We start from the raw sequence: 19924 nt of genomic DNA on the forward strand, positions 1-19924 counted from the left end.
GCTAAATACTGTAGTCCTCCTCATTCCATGTTGTTGCCTGGACCGACAGCATCTCAGGGCTGCTGTGGAACCTTATGGCATGCCTTGAATGAGGGGCAATGCTAGCACTGCCCTGCTGGAGAGCCAGTGGTTGTGGACTACACATTGCCACTAGGGGCCGGGGGTTTGATTCCCATGTTTGCAACCTTCTTCAGTTTCTATTTCCTTCATATTTGTCTAAATTAAGTACAATACCGTTAAATTCAAAAGGAGCCATTTTACTTTGAAGTGTGTGTGTGTGGTGGTTTGTCCTCTGGGGGGGTGCGCTGGGTCGTTCCTGTCGTGTTTGTGCACCTGGGCGCCAGCCGAGTGTGCAGATTGACATTTGCCGTAGCGCTTCAGCAGACCGCCCCAGACCGATGTGAGCCCAGTAGATACACCACCTCCCCGTCAGATAATGCCCTTAAATGAGTCATGAAGGCCAAGTTACACATACATCATGGCACACCATGGCATCCTTCCAGTCATACTCTCTGTACTACCTGTGGACTGGGCCACAAACGCTACACAGGTCCTCACTTTGGTTTTCATAGGTTGCTTGTACATAGTTCTTGCAACATTTCATTAGCTGTCATTAGTTTGGTTGGATCAGTTGGAGGTCAAGGTGAGCTGTCTGGCAGATGAGACGAGCCTTGATGAATAGCTAGGTAATTGTCATTTGTCTGCCTGCCTTTCCATAGAGTAGTGTAGCACAGTCTCCTCTCCTAGATCTAGCCAGCCCTCCTTGTCTCCTCATCTCCCTGCCAGGTCCCCAGTGTCCTGAAGTCACGAGCTCTGCTGGTTGGCTACTGAGTAGTAACCTAGCGGTGCCAAAAGCCCTGGTCTGCCCTAGAAAGCCTATGTAAATTATGATAGTTAGAATGGCCAAACAAAATGTTTTTAGATGGATGTTACCATGTTGCGTTGTGTTTTTGGGGGGGTGCCATTCAGCCCACTGATGTATAAGGTTCAGCGATATGCCGTGCTTCAAATTCAAATAGTTCCGGCTTCATGCACCATCGGTTGCATAGGAATACGTGGATGATGTCAGCGCTATTACTAGCTACTGCTTTTAATGTCTATGCTCCCTGTCTATTCTCTGCCCTGTCTCGCCTCGTCGCCTTTTGAACCCGGCTCTACTCAGTCAAGATTAAGGAAAATGTGCTCGTAATTAAATGGCAGCATCAGTCGGGGCAACGAGACACAGAGGGTGTGTCCCAAATGCCACCCTGTTCCCTGTCAAGTACACTACTTTTATGGCCCGGGTCAAAAATTGTGCACTATATATGGAGTAGGGTTCTATTTGGTTCACAGCCAGAGTGATGTTTACTCTTAGTGTCTGAGAGATAAAAGCATTAGGGACCATTACCCTGGGCCCTGCTGCAAGTCAAGGGGCTCCTGCTGGAGTGGCACTGACTGGATTGTATTTCGCCCCCCGCTTTTATAAGGACTTTACAAATTACAGCTCAGGGAATGTAAACAACAAGCTCTGTACAAGGACCGTTTTGTGCTGTTCAAGTGCATGGGTTCCTTCTGTGTCTCAAATGGGACTCTACACCCTATATAGTGCACTACTACCATGTCCCATAGGCCTCTGGTCAAAAGTAGTGCACTATATAGGGAATAGGGTGCCATTTGTGATGCATACCCTGTGTTTTAAGAGCCCTGGCTGGCCTTTTATTATCGGGTTACGCTTCCCTTGTTATCAGGTTACTCGCTGTTCCCTGGCAGAAGTTTACGTCGGCTACATAAAGAACAATCCAAGATGCTGACTACAGTGACCCAGACCATCAATTAGATCAGCAAGAGAGTGAACTTCGCATGTCTCCTCTCCCCTCCTTGCTGGGAGCTTTTTCCCCCTCTTTTTTTCCCCCTATTCCCTTCCTCCTTGAATCGGCCTCTCCTCTGGTCTTCCTCAAGTGCAGCGTGGAAGATAATGACTGTTTTGTTTCACATCCTAAAGTACATAACATTTAATAATTCGCCCATTGTCAGGATTGGATTGGAAAGCAATTGTTGGGACAACCAGTTTTGTGGAGTCGTCGTGGTGGTTGACGAATGAAAAGCTGTGAAAAGACCAGCGGGGGGCCTTGTCGATGTAACGCTGAGGCTTTTGTGAAAGTGTCATGTTTTATTGATGGAAACTTTCCTGTTTCCCAGCCCTCCCGTTTGTTTTGTGGCGCTGAGCGAGGCGACCTGATGAAATACGCCTCTGCTTCATTTCACAATCACAGGCAGGCTGTAGCTAGTCACCTTACTGTGCCAGGAACTAGAGGAACCATCCATCCACCCACCCTCTTGTAATGTTTTATATATTTTTTTCGTACATAATTATTTGTCCTAAACCATGTACTGCCTGGATTCTTTTTGGGTATCATCTCTGATGAGTACACCGCTGCTCACTGACAGTAAACAGCACGTTTACACTTAACAAGGGGCAGGGGGATAACGGGGCCCAAACAAACACCCCCTCCTCCCTTTCATCTCTCTCTTTGAATTTCTCTCCCTCTCTTTCGGTCAATCTTTCTCTGTCCTAGTCTCTCTCTGTATCTCAATTAACAGGGACGGCAAGGCCTGTATGAAAACCCCCTCTGTTTCGGCCTTCCCCTGTAGCCAGGAGCAAACCCAGCCCTGTTCCCCTGTTGTGAGAAGTTTTTTTTGCTGACTGCAAGACAAAAATAACTTCTACTTAACCCTTCGAACACATTTCCAAACCAATGAAGATGCTCATTGATTGTGAAGCCATGTGAATAATCCGCTGCGTTGGAGACATGACTAGATCTCTGCCAGGAGCTGACGAGGAGAGGGCTTTTAGATCAATGTTCCTCCCAGGAGAGACCGGGACTTTTTGCACTAACCACCGCTACAGTGATTTTATTACGGGTGGAGGAGGAGAGGAGTTTAAACGCTTCAACTTTGTGGAGGAAGGGGAGGGGGGAAGTGAGCCATGGGAGGGCAAAAAGGGGAGAGCGACTGGTTGGGGGGCGGAGGAGCTTCACGTGCCATCATGCTGTGAACTTTGTTTCAGACTTTACGACACACACACACACACACACACACACACACATACATACCTGCAGTGTCTGGATGCCAAGCTGTCAGAACAGTGCACTGTACTGTGTATCCCTGAACGGATTCAAGGTGCACCCACTAACTCTAAAAACAGTTTAGAGAAAGAAAGGAAACCTATTTCTCTGTATGTCCTGTGAGGGGAGTATATTATGCTGCTATGTGAAAGGTTTTCTCAGGGTGCTCTAATGTGGACCACATTTCTTAGTCTAATATGGCCCTAGTTTTTCCTCCGCTTTACTGTAGTTTCAACTCCTGCTCTGTTGCTTCATTAGGTCATTATGACCCATTTGAAGAATAGCTTCTATCCCATAGTGGTGCCAAGCCTGATTCATGTTAGCACCGACTGATATGTATTTATTGGAAGGCTATGTAGTGTAGACTTCAGGAATTTGCTGGTGGCTGAGTTTGGAAAATTGGTAACAAAAATATCAATTGAAAAAGATATGAACAAATCACGTTGTTTAATATTGTTGATGCATGCATGAAGCCCTGATCAGTTTGCTGGTGTTCTGTTTTCCTAGATGCTGGACAAGCTGCGTGACCGCTGGACCAACACAGGGCTGTGGGAGAAGCTGGAGGAGAGGAAGACAGTGATCACAGAGCCTAGAGGAGGAGGGAAGGGAGACTTTGATGAGCTGCTGCAGATGTACTATGATGCCATCAGAATCAGTGGAGAGTTTGCAGGGGACAGAGGTGAGACTGGGCTGTCTCTCTTTCATTCTATCTTTCATTTATCTCTCTCTTTCTCTCCTCTCTCTTTCTCTATCTTTCATTCTATCTCTCTTGTGCCAGGGATTACAGAGCACAAATTGGTTAATTCAGCATTGATTAGCTGTGTACAAACAGTTATAAAATGTTTGGTGTTGGGTACCTTTGGTGTTGTTTCCCCCCCTCCCCCCAGATGGAGCTCTGCTGATGGCAGTGTGTAGAGGGAAGGTGAGTGAAGGACTGGACTTCACAGACGACAACGCCAGAGCAGTGGTCACCATCGGCATCCCCTTCCCCAACATCAAGGACCTGCAGGTAAGAACCAGAGACCGAGGACAGAGGTGGTTCAACGTCTTGGTGGTGAGCCCCACCAGGTCTGTTTAACAGCAGAGGACCCAGAGGGACAGAGAGAGACCCATGTTTACAGTGGAGAGACCACCTCTCTAGCAGCCTCCTGCAGGTTAGACTTTGCGCTTCACAGAATCTGCTGGGTGCCAATGTATTTTCCTACTGACCGCCAGTGCCAACCCTGAAAACGTTCTGTCATGGCCCAGTGTTGCCTAATTAATCAGTCTGATACCAGCTTTCTGGGTACACAGTCTGAATTAAAGCACTGCAAACACTTGTAAAGTTCTCTTACAAGCCAAATAATATATAGCATTTTATCTTACTCTGCGATTGGTCCATTGGGTCGAAAAAAAATGTCCACAGGAAAGTATTATTAAACAGAGGAAAGTATTATTAAACAGAGGAAAGTATTATTAAACACGGGAAAGTATTATTAAACATATCAAAGTATTATTATTATTTAACTTTTCAAAACGCTGGTAATGCTGTGGAGATTTCAATCACCTTGTACAGGCACAAAAATATGTAAACCGCTTTAAGACTTTGGTTGGTATGCATGAATCGCATGTACTTTCATTATTGTGTGCATGCCATAGGTGATGATGAGCAAATTATGATAGCCACACACAGAGACATGCGGGTTAATACACCTTTCTGAGGATATTTTATCTCATATTTCCACCCAAAATAAGGACGAAATCAGCAGACAACAGGTAGAGTAAGTTCAAATGAAGTTTGTGATGAGCAGGTCAGGGTCGCGAGGCCCAACAACAGTATTTAGCCTTATGTAGCCCGCTCGCAGCTCCCTTTTGAGTAGCCCTTGAGGGATGGGAGATGGCTAGATGTGGCCGAAGACTGGAGAGAGCTATGGGCTCCCCTTGTCCTTCTCATGCTGAGAAACAGGTTCACCCAATAGCACAGCAGATCTTTTCTGTTAAGTTCTCTCTCATTTCCTTGAGCCATGAGCGGGTGTAAAGGTCTGTCTCTTGCTTTTTATTTTCTTTCTCCTTTTTTCTTTTTCTCTATTCTTTCCTTTCTTCTCGTGGTGTGTCAGCTGCCTGCCCTGGCCCCAGAGGAGCCCTTAGGGGTGGTAAGGTCTGTTAGCTGAGCCCCATTACCAGAAGAGGGGACTGGACATGACACTAATGGCTGTCAGGACCAGGTCACTGTATGTCCCCACGGCCCCTCTGACAGCTACGCTAAAACAACCCAGCGGGCGCCGGGCAGGCAGGAAGCCACAGGTATACAGCAACACAACGCTGCCCTGGCTGTGACAGGGATCTTATAGAGGGGTCAGATTCACACTCGCATGCTCATATGACACATGTAGTGCACAACTACACTATATTCTCACTCCCACCTGTTTAACATTTCTACCTTTACCCAAGCACATATAGACATTCCCTTCTCAGAACACATTAACTTGGACTCACTGACCCTGTCCCACATTTCAAACATGCACCCCCTATAGCTTATGTACACACCTCATGTAGTGTGGACGCCTAACTTCGTGCCTAGACTGCTTTTCCTAGACTCGACTCTCAGCAAAACTTTAAGGTTTTAACCGACTCACAGAGCAGCACTGCGTTTACTAGCCTGTTATCGTGCCTGAGATCAAAGGTGAACTGGAAACAGTCCTCCACACCGAAAGCTTTGCTAAGCTGCTATTACATCAAGGATGCATTCGAAATGGAACCCTATTCCCTATTTAGTGCACAACTTTTGACCTTAGCCGTGCACTACTGTATATATGGAACAGGGTGCCTTTTGGGACGCACCCAATGTTACATTATACACATGTAGAGTAGTTTTTTCCCCCTAACAGGTATGTCTTAGAATAGGCAGCCGTGTGTGTGTGTGTGAGGGAGAGAAACAATCTTCTGGTTTAACAGGCAATAAAAGGACACTTACAGCTGATATGGCATCTCTGTTTGCTTAATGAGTAGCACAGCAGACATTTAAAGACACTGAACACCGTTTTATAGAGACCTGGTGTCTCTGCTTTGATACTTTATGGAGGAGGAGGACCAGACAGTTTAGATCCTATGTTGTTGAGTGGGAGACACTTTGGAATTTTGGTGTGGGGAGGTGTGTGCGTGCGTGCGTCCTGGTTAGGTGCTTGTGCGTGTGTGTTCACGTCACACAGGGACACACCAAGGACGAGGCACCCAGCTGTCAGCTCTGCCACATTAGGTAGATGGAGCGCTCCACAATCTCACTGACAGGCACAAGATGGTTAGGACTGCCAGGGGCACACACACACGAACGGGTCCGCTCAGCTGCAAACCATGCTTGCTGGTCAAATGTATGTTTTTAAGCATGAACAGGTAGCGGTGGGAGGACCGGGCCAAAGCGAGCGAGCGACTAGCGATCTCCTGACATTTTAACTAATCCCTTCTAGCTGGAGGTTTCTTTCACTTTCAGGAGGAGATTCGCTAGAAGCTAGAATTGGCTTTTTCACATATGCATCCTGTCATGTCAGATCTGGTGTTGACATAGTGCAGGGACGTGAAGGGTGGGACGCTGAAATGGACTCCCATTGGATTTCGATGACATTGGCGGCTCGGGGCTACTGGCCATTTCCGTTAGTTTCGTGGTCTCAGAAGTAGATGCGTCAACCCCTCTGGTTGACAGGAGGAGACATCTCATCTCACCATACAGCCGCTAGCCTGCGCCTCATGAGCCCCAATAACATGAGTAGTATACATCTGGCCAGCAAGAAAATAGCATGGCTACTGCAGGTCCATTTTGACATGGTCTAGTGAAGTGTTTCTTAATAAATACAATTAAAAATGTGATCTAGTTCCTGCTCCTTTTTATTTGGTTCAGATCAAATATGTGTACTGAGTATGGACGCACTCATTCAGATTCAGAACTCGAATGTCCTCAGAGCAATTCATCTTGCAGCAGTCATAAAACATATAACATCTAAAAATGGGTATTTACAAATAGGCAGGGTAAGTGCAATTTCATAGTGCAAGTGCTAAGTGCAATTAGTCCAACATTTGTTAAATTACAGAATTGCATTCGGGATAAAAGAGACCTTGGCCCTATTTTTTTTTAACCTTAGGTAGTCTGTACCTGCGTTCAGAGGGAAGGAGCTGGAATTCATGGTGGTGTGGATGGGAACAGTCAACCGCTATTTGATTGGCCTTCTGGAGGGTTCTGCCCAGGTAGAGAGATGACACTTCTTGCTGTTGCTGCCCCATGATTCTTCCACAAGTCCTGACAATCTTTCTCTGCAAACTTGATATTCCCAAACCAGCAGGTCAAGCAGTAGGACAGAATGCGCTCAATGAATGATTTATAAAAGAGAATCATGATGGTTAGATCAACATTAAAAAAGTGCCTTTTCCGTAGGCCATGTTGACGTCCAGTTATGACACATCATCTCTCCTAGGACAGAAAGCAGTGAGAGGGGAGCAGTGCGTACATGCCTGTGTCGTTAGGGGTCATGGTGCTCTGGGCTGTGAACACACGGCACCTGCCTGTCAGTCCCTGTTAGAGCCCTGTTCACCGGCATGTCCCATATGTCCCGCCCGTCAGACGCCACATGAACTTTTCACTTGTCAATCCCAAAAGGTTAGCGCTGAAAGTCCAGGACTGATGGATGGATGCAAATTGATGGAGATAGATGCCTTTGTGGCCTTTTTGTGTCTTAGCTTGTTGCTTGTCTTGTGTAGACTGGACCACCTTTTCTGCCCCAACTACCTCCTGTCTCACCACCTCTTTGCCTGTTTGCTCGATCCCCCCCATCTTTCACAACAGATCTGTCCTCCACACCACCTTCTTCATCAATTGTATTGACTAGACCCCCTCCTACCTCTCGTCTCTTCTTCACCTCTGCTGTATCCTCCCTTTATTCCCCCTTTCACAACAGATCTGTCTGAGGGGGCATTCTAGGCAAGCAATAATAAACCTCTTCAGGCCCTATGTATTTTTAACAGGGTTGGCGTCTCCCCCTGAGCTCCCTGTCTGCCTCTCACCTTCCCACTCCACAGCCCACATGAATCACATTAGTTCTCAATGGATGAGCCCTGCCTGATGCCTGAAAGGTGCTGGATGGCAGGTCAGAGCACAGGTGATGGCCCACAGCTATTGTTAGCCTATTAGCTGCCTTCCAGCCACTGGGACACATTTGGTGGTTTTGGGGTGTCTGACGGGTAGCGATTGATTTGTCCTTCTCACTTCATGTCAAAGATAATGCTCCGGGCTACACAAGATAAATTCAAATGTCATGATTTTGGAAAATTGAAGGCTGCTTCAGTTCAACATTAATTTATTGATCCCCAACAAGGACATTTGATTGCAAATATTTTCTCTTATATGTGCATTCGGAAAGTATTCAGACTTATTCTAAACGTCATTAAATTATTTGTTCTCCTCATCAAGCTACATACCCCATAATGACAAAGCAAAAACAGGTTTTTAGAAAGGTTAGCAAATGTTTAAAAACTGAAATATCACATTTACATAAGTATTCAGACCCTTTACTCAGTACTTTGTTGAAGCACCTTTGGCAGCGATTACAGCCTCTAGTCTTCTTGGGTATGACGCTACAAGCTTGGCCCACCTGCATTTGGGGAGTTTCTCCCATTCTTCTCTCCTCAAGCTCTGTCAGGTTGGATGCGGAGCGTTGCTGCACAGCTATTTTCGGGTCTCTCCAGAGATGTTTGATCAGGTTCAATTCCGGGCTCTGGCTTGGCCACTCAAGGACATTTAGAGACTTGTCCCGAAGCCTCTCCTGCGTTGTCTTGGCTGTGTGCTTAGGGTCATTGTCCTGTTGGAAGGTGAACCTTCTCCCCCAGTCTGTCATAAGTGTTCTGGAACAGGTTTTCATCAAGGATCTCTGTACTTTGCTCCGTTCATCTTTCCCTCAATCCTGACTAGTCTCCCAGTCCTTGCCGCTGAAAAACATCCCCATTGCATGATGCTGCCACCGAGATGCTTCAACGTAGAGATAGTGCCAGGTTTCCACCAGGCGTGGTGTTTGGAATTCAAGCCAAAGAGTGCAGTCTTTGTTTCATCAAACCAGGAAATCTTGTTTCTCATGGTTTGAGAGTCCTTTAGGTGCCTTTAGGCAAAACTCAAGCTGGCTGTCATGTGCCTTTTACTGAGGAGTGGCTTCCGTCTGGCCACTCTACCATAAAGACCTAATTGGTGGAGTGCTGCAGAGATGGTTGTCCTTCTGGAATGTTCTCCCATCTCCACAGAGGGACTCTGGAGCTCTGTCAAAGTGACCATCGAGTTCCTGGTCACCTCCCTGACCAAGGCCCATCTCCCCCGATTTCTCAGTTTGGCAGGGCGGCCAGCTCCAGGAAGAGTCTTGGTGGTTCCAAATTTCTTCCATTTATGTGTTCTTGGGGACCCTCAATGCTGCAGAAATGTTTTGATTCCCTTCCCCAGGTCTGTGTCTCGACACAATCCTGTCACCGAGCTTTACGGACAATTCCTTCGACCTCATTGCTTCAGTTTTGCTCTGATATGCACAGTTTTGTTTTTTTTATATACATTTTGCAAAAATGTCTAAAAACCTGTTTTCACTTTGTCATTATAGCGTATTGTGTGTAGATTGAAGAGGATTCTTTTATTTTATTTAATCCATTTTAGAATAAGGCTGTAATGTAACTAAATGTGGAAAAGGTAAAGGGGTCTGAACATTTTTTGAATGCATTATATAAACTCAGCAAAAAAAGAAACGTCCTCTCACTGTCAACTGCGTTTATTTTCAGCAAACTTAACTTGTAAATATTTGTATGAACATAACAAGATTCAACAACTGAGACATAAACTGAACAACTTCCACAGACATGTGACTAACAGAAATTGAATAGTGTGTCTCTGAACAAAGGGGGGGGGTCAAAATCAAAAGTAAGTCAGTATCTGGTATCTGGTGTGGCCACCAGCTGCATTAAGTACTGCAGTGCATCTCCTCCTCATGGACTGCACCAGATTTGCCCGTTCTTGCTGTGAGATGTTACCCCACTCTTCCACCAAGGCACCTGCAAGTTCCCGGACATTTCTGGGGGGAATGGCCCTAGCTCTCACCCTCCGATCCAACAGGTCCCAGACGTGTTCAATGGGATTGAGATCCGGGCTGTTCGCTGGCCATGGCAGAACACTGACATTCCTGTCTTGCAGGAAATCACGCACAGAACGAGCCGTATGGCTGGTGGCATTGTCATGCTGGAGGGTCATGTCAGGATGAGCCTGCAGGAAGGGTACCACATGAGGGAGGAGGATGTCTTACCTGTAACGCATAGCATTGAGATTGCCTGCAATGACAACAAGCTCAGTTTTATGATGCCGTGAAACACCGCCCCAGACCATGATGGACCCTCCACCTCCAAATCGATCCCGCTCCAGAGTACAGGCCTCAGTGTAACGCTCATTCCTTCAACGATAAACGCGAATCCGACCATCACTCCTGGTGAGACAAAACCACGACTCGTCAGAGAAGAGCACTTTTTGCCAGTCCTGTTGTGCCCATAGGCGACGTTGTTGCCGGTGATGTCTGGTGAGGACCTGCCTTACAACAGGCCTACAAACCCTCAGTCCAGCCTCTCTCAGCCTATTACGGACAGTCTGAGCACTGATGGAGGGATTGTGCGTTCCTGGTGTAACTCGTGTGTACCGATGTGCTGTTCGGATGTACTGATCCTGTGCAGGTGTTGTTACATGTGGTCTGCCACTGCGAGGACAATCAGCTATCCGTCCTGTCTCCCTGTAGCGCTGTCTTAGGCGTCTCACAGTATGGACGTTGCAATTTATTGCCCTGGCCACATCTGCAGTCCTCATGCCTCCTTGCAGCATGCCTAAGGCACGTTCACACAGATGAGCAGGGACCTTCGGCATCTTTCTTTTGGTGTTTATCAGAGTCAGTAGAAAGGCCTCTTTAGTGTCCTAAGTTTTCATAACTGTGACCTTAATTGCCTACCGTCTGTAAGCTGTTAGTGTCTTAATGACCGTTCCACAGGTGCATGTTCATTAATTGTTCATGGTTCATTGAAAGAGCATGAGGAACGGTGTTTAAACCCTTTGTAATGAAGATCTGTGAAGTTATTTGGATTTTTACGAATTATCTTTGAAAGACAGAGTCCTGAAAAGGGGACGTTTCTTGTTTTGCTGAGTTTATATAATACATTTTCAGTTTTACAGACAGATAACAGCAAACAATAACATAACACCCCCCCCCCCCTGAGCAATGCTCTTATACAAAAAAATAGACCGAGTGGAAAATAATCGTTACCATGCTTCATTGAAATTTGACACAGAATATGCTCCATTAAAAATGAAGTAGGCTACTATGGATCAGGGTGGATTGCAGAGTGCGTGTCATGTTGCCCATCACGTGATAAGACAGAAAGGGCTGCCATATCTTATCAAATGTGCTGGATCATGACCAGTCCTTTCCATATGTAACAGACTAGTGACTTCATCTAACCAGGTTTTAAAATGGGACAAATGTTTTCTATTATTAATCTTTCAGTGTTTTTGTAAGCATACCAGTCTGTCTCCTGTTGTCTTTTCTGCTCTGTTTTCAGCTTTGATTGGTCTGTGGTGGCAGCATAGCAGTGTCCTGATGACCCGTCCTGTGAGGTGTGTCTCTATCTAACATTCCAGCTGTGTTTTCAGGTGGAGCTGAAGATGAAGTATAATGACCAGCACTGTAAAGCCAGGGGTCTGCTGTCAGGCTCCCGCTGGTATGAGATCCAGGCCTACAGAGCCCTCAACCAGGCCCTGGGCAGGTACGGGTCTCTTTCTTTATGTTCCTGTTTCTTTCTCCATCCTTGACTCAACTTATCACAGGAGGCTTCCTCCTAGCTCACAAATCAGGCTCATGATCAGTAGGCTGAAAAAGTTTTGATACATTTTAAAAACCAGGCGGTTACTACCTGAACTTGACAATGTTTTTGCTACCACAGGTGTATCAGACACAAGAATGACTGGGGAGCCCTCATTCTGGTAGACGACAGGTTTGGGAACAACCCCAACAAATACATCTCAGGTACTGAAATGAATGATCACATGTTGCAGCCACTCGAGCTTCATGTACTCACAAACAAGCCCTCTAATGTCCCCGTTGTCTTCCACAATGTGTAGTTTCTTATCTTGGGCACACGGTGGTGATGGTAGTCCACAAGATAGAGGGCTTGTGTTGAGCAGGGTGGCAGGGAGCCTAGCATTTAGAGCATTGGGCCAGTAACCGAAAGGTCGCTGGTTCGAATACCCGAGCTGACAAAGTGAAAATGAAATTCTCTTAAAATAAGTGTTATTAGAAATGACTAAATAATTAGTTTTTATATATAATAATGTATGTTTTTAAATGGGTGTAGGTGGTGGAATGCCCTTCCACTAACAAGATTGGTCTCTGTTTACCCCAGGTCTGTCCAAGTGGGTGCGTAACCTGGTCAGGCACCACGACACCTTCAGCGGTGCCATGCAGTCGCTGGTGGCCTTCTCCCAGTGCCAACAGGGGGCAGGAGAGACCCATGGAGCAGGGAGCCAGACCTTCGACAGCACCACCGTCCTGTCTCCAGCCAGTCAATCTTCAGTGACTGTGGAAGATCTGTCCCACTGTCGGCCCAGTCCTAGCCCCAGCTCAGACTGCCTTCTCTGGGCCACGGTGCACCACACTACCACCTCTCAGGTCCCAGAGCCCCACACCCAGCTACAGGGGTTCAGGTCCTGGGTTCCCCCTATGGTCTCTGTCCCACCTGCTCTGTGGCCTCTCCCTACCACCAGCACTGGAAAGAGTGGGAACAGAGGTGAGATGTATTACATTAGATACAGTATATACCGTGCATTCGGAAAGTATTCAGACCCCTTTACTTTTTCCACATTTTGTTAGTTTAAATGGATTCAATAGATTTTTTCCCCTCATCCATCTACACACAATATCCCATAATGACAAAGCAAATACAGGTTTTTAGAATTTTTTTGCAATTGTATTAAAAATAAAAAACTGATTTACATAAGTATTCAGACCCTTTACTCAGTACTATGTTGAAGCACCTTTGTCAGCGATTACAGCCTCGAGTCTTCTTGGGTATGACACTACAAGCTTGTCAGATTGGATGGGGAGCGTCGCTGCACAGCTATTTTCAGGTCTCTGCAGAGATGTTCGATCGGGTTCAAGTCCGGGCCCTGGCTGAGCCACTCAAGGACATTCAGAGACTTGTCCCGAAGCCATTCCTACATTGTCTTGGCTGTGTGCTTAGGGTCGTTGTCCTGTTGGAAGGTGAACCTTCATCCCAGTCTGAGGTTCTGAGCGCTCTGGAGCAGGTTTTCATCAAGGATCTCGCTGTACTTTGCTCCGTTCATCTTTCCCTTGATCCTGACTAGTGTCCCAGCCGCTGCCGCTAAAAAACATCCTCACAACATGATGCTGCCGCGACCATGCCTAACCGTGGAGATGGTGCCTTTCCTTCAGACGTGACGCTTGGCATTCAAGCCAAAGAGTTCAGTCTTGGTTTCATCAGACCAAATAATCTTCTTTCTCATGGTCAGAGTCCTTTTAGGTGCCTTTTGGCAAACTCTAAGTGGGCTGTCGTGCCTTTTACTGAGGAGTGGCTTCCGACTGGTCACTCTACCATAAAGGCCTGATTGGTGGAGTGCTGCAGAGATGGTTGCCCTTCTGGAAGTTTCTCCCATCTCCACAGAGGAACTCTGTCAAAGTGCCCATCGGGTTCTTGGTCACCTCCCTGACCAAGGCCCTAATCCGTTATTGATACCTTGCTCTGGTTCATTTGACAGTGCTAGGTTTTTCTTCTGCTCCTACCCTCCACTGTTTGTTACCACTGAACCTCTTATGTGTCAAGCTAAACGAGCGTAAATGCAGCGAGATATCAGGTTTCATACAGTACCTTGGCCCTCACTGAGGATGGATCAATAGAAAAACATGCGTCTGAGCCTAACAGAATGATATTACTGAGGTCACTGGGTCGATTAAATGAGGTGGATATTCTCCGTTCTAGAGCTCTAGTCTATTGTCTGTCGGGTGACTCGGGTCACTGTAAGGCTGAGCTGTTTGCTCAATTGTGTTTTGAGGGGTGGGTGGGGGTGGCGGCATGAGCTGCATCAGGCTGTGATGGGGGGGGGTGTGTACACCAGTCTCATTACTACGAGGCCCTCTACATGGCTGAGTGGTGCTGGGTTGGGCTGAGGCAAGCAGCATGATGAGCAGATGTTGGACTGTTGCTTTTAATTAAATCCCATTGACCATTGTTTGTGTTATATTGAGCGTGAGCTGGTGGTGCCGTTTTCTTCTCTGCACTGTTCTGGATAAGAGAGAGAGACATCCTTTGCTCACACCCCTAAACAACTAAACATGTATAGTGTACATTAACCTAGCTGTTACGGGCCCAACTTATAGGCTCCTTGAGGCCAATGTTGGCATCTTGAACGTACTTTCCCAGTTATTTTCTCATCTTTACTGTCAACACCTGATGACTGCTCCAATCAGCTCCTCAGCTGAATTTCTAAATGCATTGTAACAGTCTTCATACAGCTGTGTTGTCTTTCCTTTCCATTATTTCCCATAACGTGTGTGTTCTCTGTGGGCAGGTGACCAGAAGCAGACACAGCAACACCTCTCCACTCATCCTAACAGTGATCCCAAGGCCCCGCCCCCGAACATCTCCACTTCCCTGCACCACCTCTTCACCTCCACCCCTGTGAGCTCCACCCACTTCAAGACCCCAATCTTCCAGGCCCAGAACCCAAGCAGGCATCAAGATCATCTGCATGACCCGCCACGGCCTGACTCTGTGGAGGAGGAGAAGAAGAACCAGAATGTAAGTCAGGATCCCTGGATCCCCTTCCCAGGAGGGATGGCCCGTGAGGGGCTGAATGGACCGGCATCTACCCCTCCCAGCCAGGACCAGGGTCCGGTTCTAGACCTCTCCCCAGTGGAGGTCCCTGCCAGTTGTGAGCCCAGACAGGCCACTGTAGTTGTTGATGATCCCACCCTGCTAGAGGAAGACCAGAGCATCTTCTTCACACCGGAGATGTTTGATGACGAAGAGGAGGTGGTGGACACCAAGCCTCTCCCTAGGACAGTGCAGGGGATGATGACAGGGGAGGGAACTGTGCTTGCGTCCAGCCTTGCCCTCTCTACCGGAACAACCCAGGCTCTGTCTGAGGACCTGTTTGGCCCAGAGGAGGGTCCCAGGGAGGGCACAGAGACCGCCACTACCACTGATACCAAGAGGGGCGGCGCTCTCGCTCCCTCAGCCAGTAGAGACTGTGTCGGTGTGGGATGGGAACAGGACAGGCAGCAGGGGAGTAGGATAGGGAGTGGTGACGAGGCCCAACAGACCCAGAGACGGGAGGACCAAGGTCAGGGAGAAGGACAGGGGGCGAACCAGGGGGCGAACCAGGGGGCGAACCAGGGGGCGAACCAGGGGGCAACCCAGGGGGCAACCCAGGGGGCAACCCAAGGCCAGAGTAGGCAGACAGGCAGCAGGACACACAGACTGTCCAGGTCCAGACAGAAGGCTCCAGAGCCATCCTCAGGTAAACTAACCAGCTACTTCTTTGTTGTCCCTCAGGTTATAACCATAGACAACTAGACACCGAGTTATAACTGTAGGAGATTAGGCACCATGGCCCATATTCACAAAGGGTCTCAGTAGGAGTGCTGATCTAGAATCAGTTATTCGTTTTAGATAATAATTATTCAAATTAAATGGACAGGGGCGATCTGATCCTAGATCAGCACTCCAACTGAACTCTTTATGGACACTGGTCCAGGTTATACCCATAAACTATGGTTATAAATATAGATAACTAGACACACCAAAATGCTCAGTAAAGCCAGTTAGTTCTCAGATCATCGTGTCTCATTATCTGGCGTGACAGCATAACTGGGTTGACTCGTCTGACCGACATTATCTGTTTAAACAGTTTGGAGCTAACGAACTTCTCACAAATTGCCATGTTAACGTGCAGTCTTATATTTTTGTACACATCATTAAAATGCATGAAAATGTCTTTATTTTCACGTAAACGCGATGGAAGCATTGTCCCGCAATGTCTTTTAATGAGGTGTGTTATTTGGAGTGAGGAGAGTGGGGGGACGCAGCATGCCTGACTTCACACAGATGGACCTCTTGCATTTTTACAAAGTTACTGTACAATCTTTTCATAAATGAATTATCTGATGTAAACTAGAGGGGAGGTGTGGTGTGGGGATGTGTGTTCAATGACTTGGGGGAAACACACACAAGAAACCTCAGAAATACCATCATTCATCTTGAGAACATCTCCAGGGTGACTATATATATCAATAAATAATGATTGTGGCCATCTGATATGGAAAATGGATGAATAAAATCATGCTGGCAGGTTTTTGTTTGTGTGGTGTCAAGTTGATGTAGAAGAGTGCAGATGGGTAGTTAGAACCATCAATAAAGCACCTTGTATTGGCTTTACTTTGCCAGTTACCATGTTATTGACCCAATAGTACCAAAAATAAGTTTTATCTTCCTATAAGAAGGTAAAGCCGATGAAGAATTATAAATGCTGTGTTTTTACATGTTTAGTCTCAGTTGTTAAACTGTAGTTGTTTTTATGTTAATATTTTCTATTAGTAGTTGGACCTGTTTGTCTTTGCTATAGTGGTGGTCATTTTCTCTATTTCTTCCATTCCGGCTTGCTAAAGCAGGTTACTATTGTATTTGATGTGATATTATGGCTTTCATTAAACCTTGGTAAATAAATATTTATTGACCTGTTTATGTCCATTCCCTCCCGTATATGCCTAATGTTCTGTATGTACGAGCCGTTAAGCAAATGGCATATGTTCTCACGTACACCCTAACCATTCCCCTTAATGGGGAAAATGGTTTAATGATGTCGTGAAGAGTAAAAGGCCATTTACAGTGTTAGAGTGATTAGTTGTGATCGTGGTTTGGGCTTACCCCGAAAATGATCAATCATACCATTGGTTAAAGAAGCTGAATTGTAGATGGAGGGAGGTGGGAACAGTGAAGTCTGGCAAATTAAGCCCCATCAGCTTGACAGGACGTTGTCTCGTTAGAACACAATCCTCCCTAACGATCCCTAACCTGTGATTGGTTGATGGAGGAGTCCAACGTGGACGTCCGAACCATTCAATTAAAGCTCATCTCTCTGCTCATCAGCCTCACTATATGACAGTGCCTTAGCTTCGTTAGTTAATGTAATTGCATGGCTGAACGTGGCAGGGCACCTCGTTAATATCAGTATCATCAAGGGTACCATGGGAGAGGGTAAGCAGATGTCTGAATAGGTGGTTAGTCTGTAAAGCTGTTATGCAGCACTGTGAGGTTATTGGAGTGTTTACTGAGGCTTCCCTAAGTTCCTTTATCTCATCAGTATCTGATTAGCCTAGGCCTTTATATATCCTTACGAGTTGGAACAAATACAATTATCCACACAGTAGGCTAATTGTAGTATTTTTATTTATTTTTTATGTCCCATGTTGCTGATAATTGGAAAGTAAGTTTGTTTCAGCTTGTTTGAGATTTTGCCATTTAAAAGATGACACCACGCAGTATGAGGCAGCTGGCATATTAACATAATTTGCTTTAATTGGCAGGTCACTGCGCTGAGGTCCTTGTTGCAAGACCGACCCAGCCATGGAAAGGGAGAGTTGTTCTTTCCAAGACTCAGGCTAAGAACCAGGCCCAGACCCATGTCAGGTGCAGTCAGAGGGGCAGAGGCAAGACCAAGGTAGGGGTGCCCTTTGCACCCACCTCCAGTCTCCCAGTCCAGCCCCAGACCAAAGACCAGAGCCTAGAGGTCCAGGGCAGGACAGCCAGAGTCAGATCTGCTTGTGTCGCTGGTCCTGAGGAGACTGAGGGAGAGCAGGCCGTCACAGGATGGAAGAACCAGGCCTCTACCAAGCCTGGGACTAGTATTAGGGCCAAGACCAGGGGGCCAGAAGACTCTTTCAAGTCAGGAACCAGCAGGGTGGCCACAGGGCAGGAGGATGTTCCCAAGCCAGAGACCAACAGCAGTAAGGCCAAGGGGCAGGAGGTTACTAGTGTTTTCAGCCAACAGTACTGCAGCAGGGGGAGATTGAAGGCAACATGCAGACCAGAGGTGAAGAGATTCAGGGGGAAAGAGGCACGGTTGCCCCCCTCTTGGGAGGGCCTGGAAGAAGTCACGAGCAGCACCCCCGCCACCACAACAGTGCACTTTGACATTGTCAACCCTAAATGCGAGGGTAGAGTGTGTGTCCCAGGAAGTCCTGGAGGTGAACCTGAGACTGAGAGTAGCTCCATTGGTCTAACAAAGGAAGGGCCTGGTAGTCAGAACTCTTTACAGAAAGGTTAGACAGCCTGTGCGCATCACAGTCATTTGGTCAGTCTGTCCTTTTTTTTTTTGTCAGTGCTCATTTGGAAATTAAATCAAAACCATCCATCTGTTGCTTGTTCCCCCCTCTAGGCATCAAGGTGCAGGATAGAGGGGGCAACAGGGCCTCTCGGAGGAGGAAGGTGCGTCAGGGGCCACTGCATAGACCAGGTTTGGAGCCTAGGTATCTGAACCGTAGTGATGCACATTGTGTGTAACAGGGCTAATATGATGCACATCATGCCAACTCAAGTCTTGTCTTTCAGAGGACTAACAACCAGAGACCCTGTTCCAGAGGACTAGACTGTGCTGTGTGTGGGCAGCAGCTACTGCCCGTGGCAGAGGGTACATTTCATACCCACAAATAAACACATATCCTTATGTCAGTAATCCTCAATCAAATCAAAAGTGGATGTTGTGACTGTGTACCTTAGGTGAGCTGCAGAGCACTGTGTGTTATCTGGAGTAGATAGCCAGGCTTAAAGGCACCAGAGGGTGGGGGGCTGCAGTGTCCCCCCTACCCTACTGGTGGTACGGGGGCATCGCGGCGCTACAGTCCCTCAGAAGCTGTCTTTAGCCTTACAGGGACAACAACACTACAGGTAGACATTTAAATAAATCATACATCTGACTTTATCTTTAATCTTTACGTTGTTGCCAAACCTACAGGAATTAGTTAATTTGTGATTTCACTGTGGAATAATACAGCCACATACGAAGAACCTGCTATTACAGACTTTCCTTGTTCAGGCTTGTTTTAGTACCTCTGGGGATGACCATAAAGAGAGGGAAGCACTGTTATAGGAGCTAAACATTGCAGTCAGCAAGATGTTTCCATAGTTACAAAACCCCTGCTTCATTGATGCCATAAGTCTATGCTGGGGAGCTCCCCTCTCTTTGAAGTGAGAGAAACCAACCTGTCTGAACGATGTCCCAACTCTGAAAGGATCTAACCTGGATCCACCCAAATCACTTACTCAATAGATTATTCAGGACAAAAGAAGCCATGGTGCCTGCTAGAATCCCCTAGTCACTTTTCCCTTTGACAGTGTTGCTATCCAAGCCAAAGAATAAGAATGAATCATTCTATTTCTCTGATCCAAGCACCTTTCATCCATACATACAGTACACACTTCCCCAACAGCATTCTATAGTTCCATTGGTATATGTATTTACAGTCCCTTCATAGTAATGATCCATTTAAACTATCTGTCGTTATAAAACAGCAATCAGTGTGACTAGCCAAAGAGCGTTTAAGGTGTATGACTTCCTGTGCTGACGAGTGGGTTAATGTGTGGCTGGCGGCTCAGAGGCCTTTGATGCTGTCTCCCTACAGGCTTTTCTGTGGGTTACTTTGCATTTAGTTATTTTGTCATTTTCTCTTTCTCTCTCTGAAACACACACGTACACGTACACATACAGCCTACAATTCTATCTG

General features: G+C 46.8%; 1 protein-coding gene across 4 annotated transcripts in view; it reads left to right on the forward strand.

Annotated features, from left to right (window-relative positions):
- LOC115163321 (BRCA1 interacting helicase 1) overlaps positions 1–18886 on the forward strand; it is a 36992-nt gene extending 18106 nt beyond the window's left edge. For 2 of the 4 annotated variants that reach the window (XM_029715107.1, XM_029715106.1), the window contains exons 15-23: positions 3612–3783; positions 3992–4113; positions 11782–11894; positions 12072–12154; positions 12531–12914; positions 14713–15663; positions 17729–18463; positions 18580–18629; positions 18753–18886. In XM_029715107.1, the coding sequence (XP_029570967.1) occupies positions 3612–3783; positions 3992–4113; positions 11782–11894; positions 12072–12154; positions 12531–12914; positions 14713–15663; positions 17729–18463; positions 18580–18629; positions 18753–18854 (2712 nt within the window). In that variant the 3' untranslated portion in view covers positions 18855–18886. Of the gene's footprint in view, positions 1–3611; positions 3784–3991; positions 4114–11781; positions 11895–12071; positions 12155–12530; positions 12915–14712; positions 16884–17728; positions 18464–18579; positions 18658–18752 lie in introns of those variants that run through there. The other 2 variants (XM_029715108.1, XM_029715109.1) reach the window with 2 other exon arrangements.
- The last annotated feature ends 1038 nt before the right edge of the window (positions 18887–19924 follow it).

This window comes from Salmo trutta, chromosome 26 (assembly GCF_901001165.1).
Source record: "Salmo trutta chromosome 26, fSalTru1.1, whole genome shotgun sequence".
NCBI lineage: Eukaryota > Metazoa > Chordata > Actinopteri > Salmoniformes > Salmonidae > Salmo > Salmo trutta.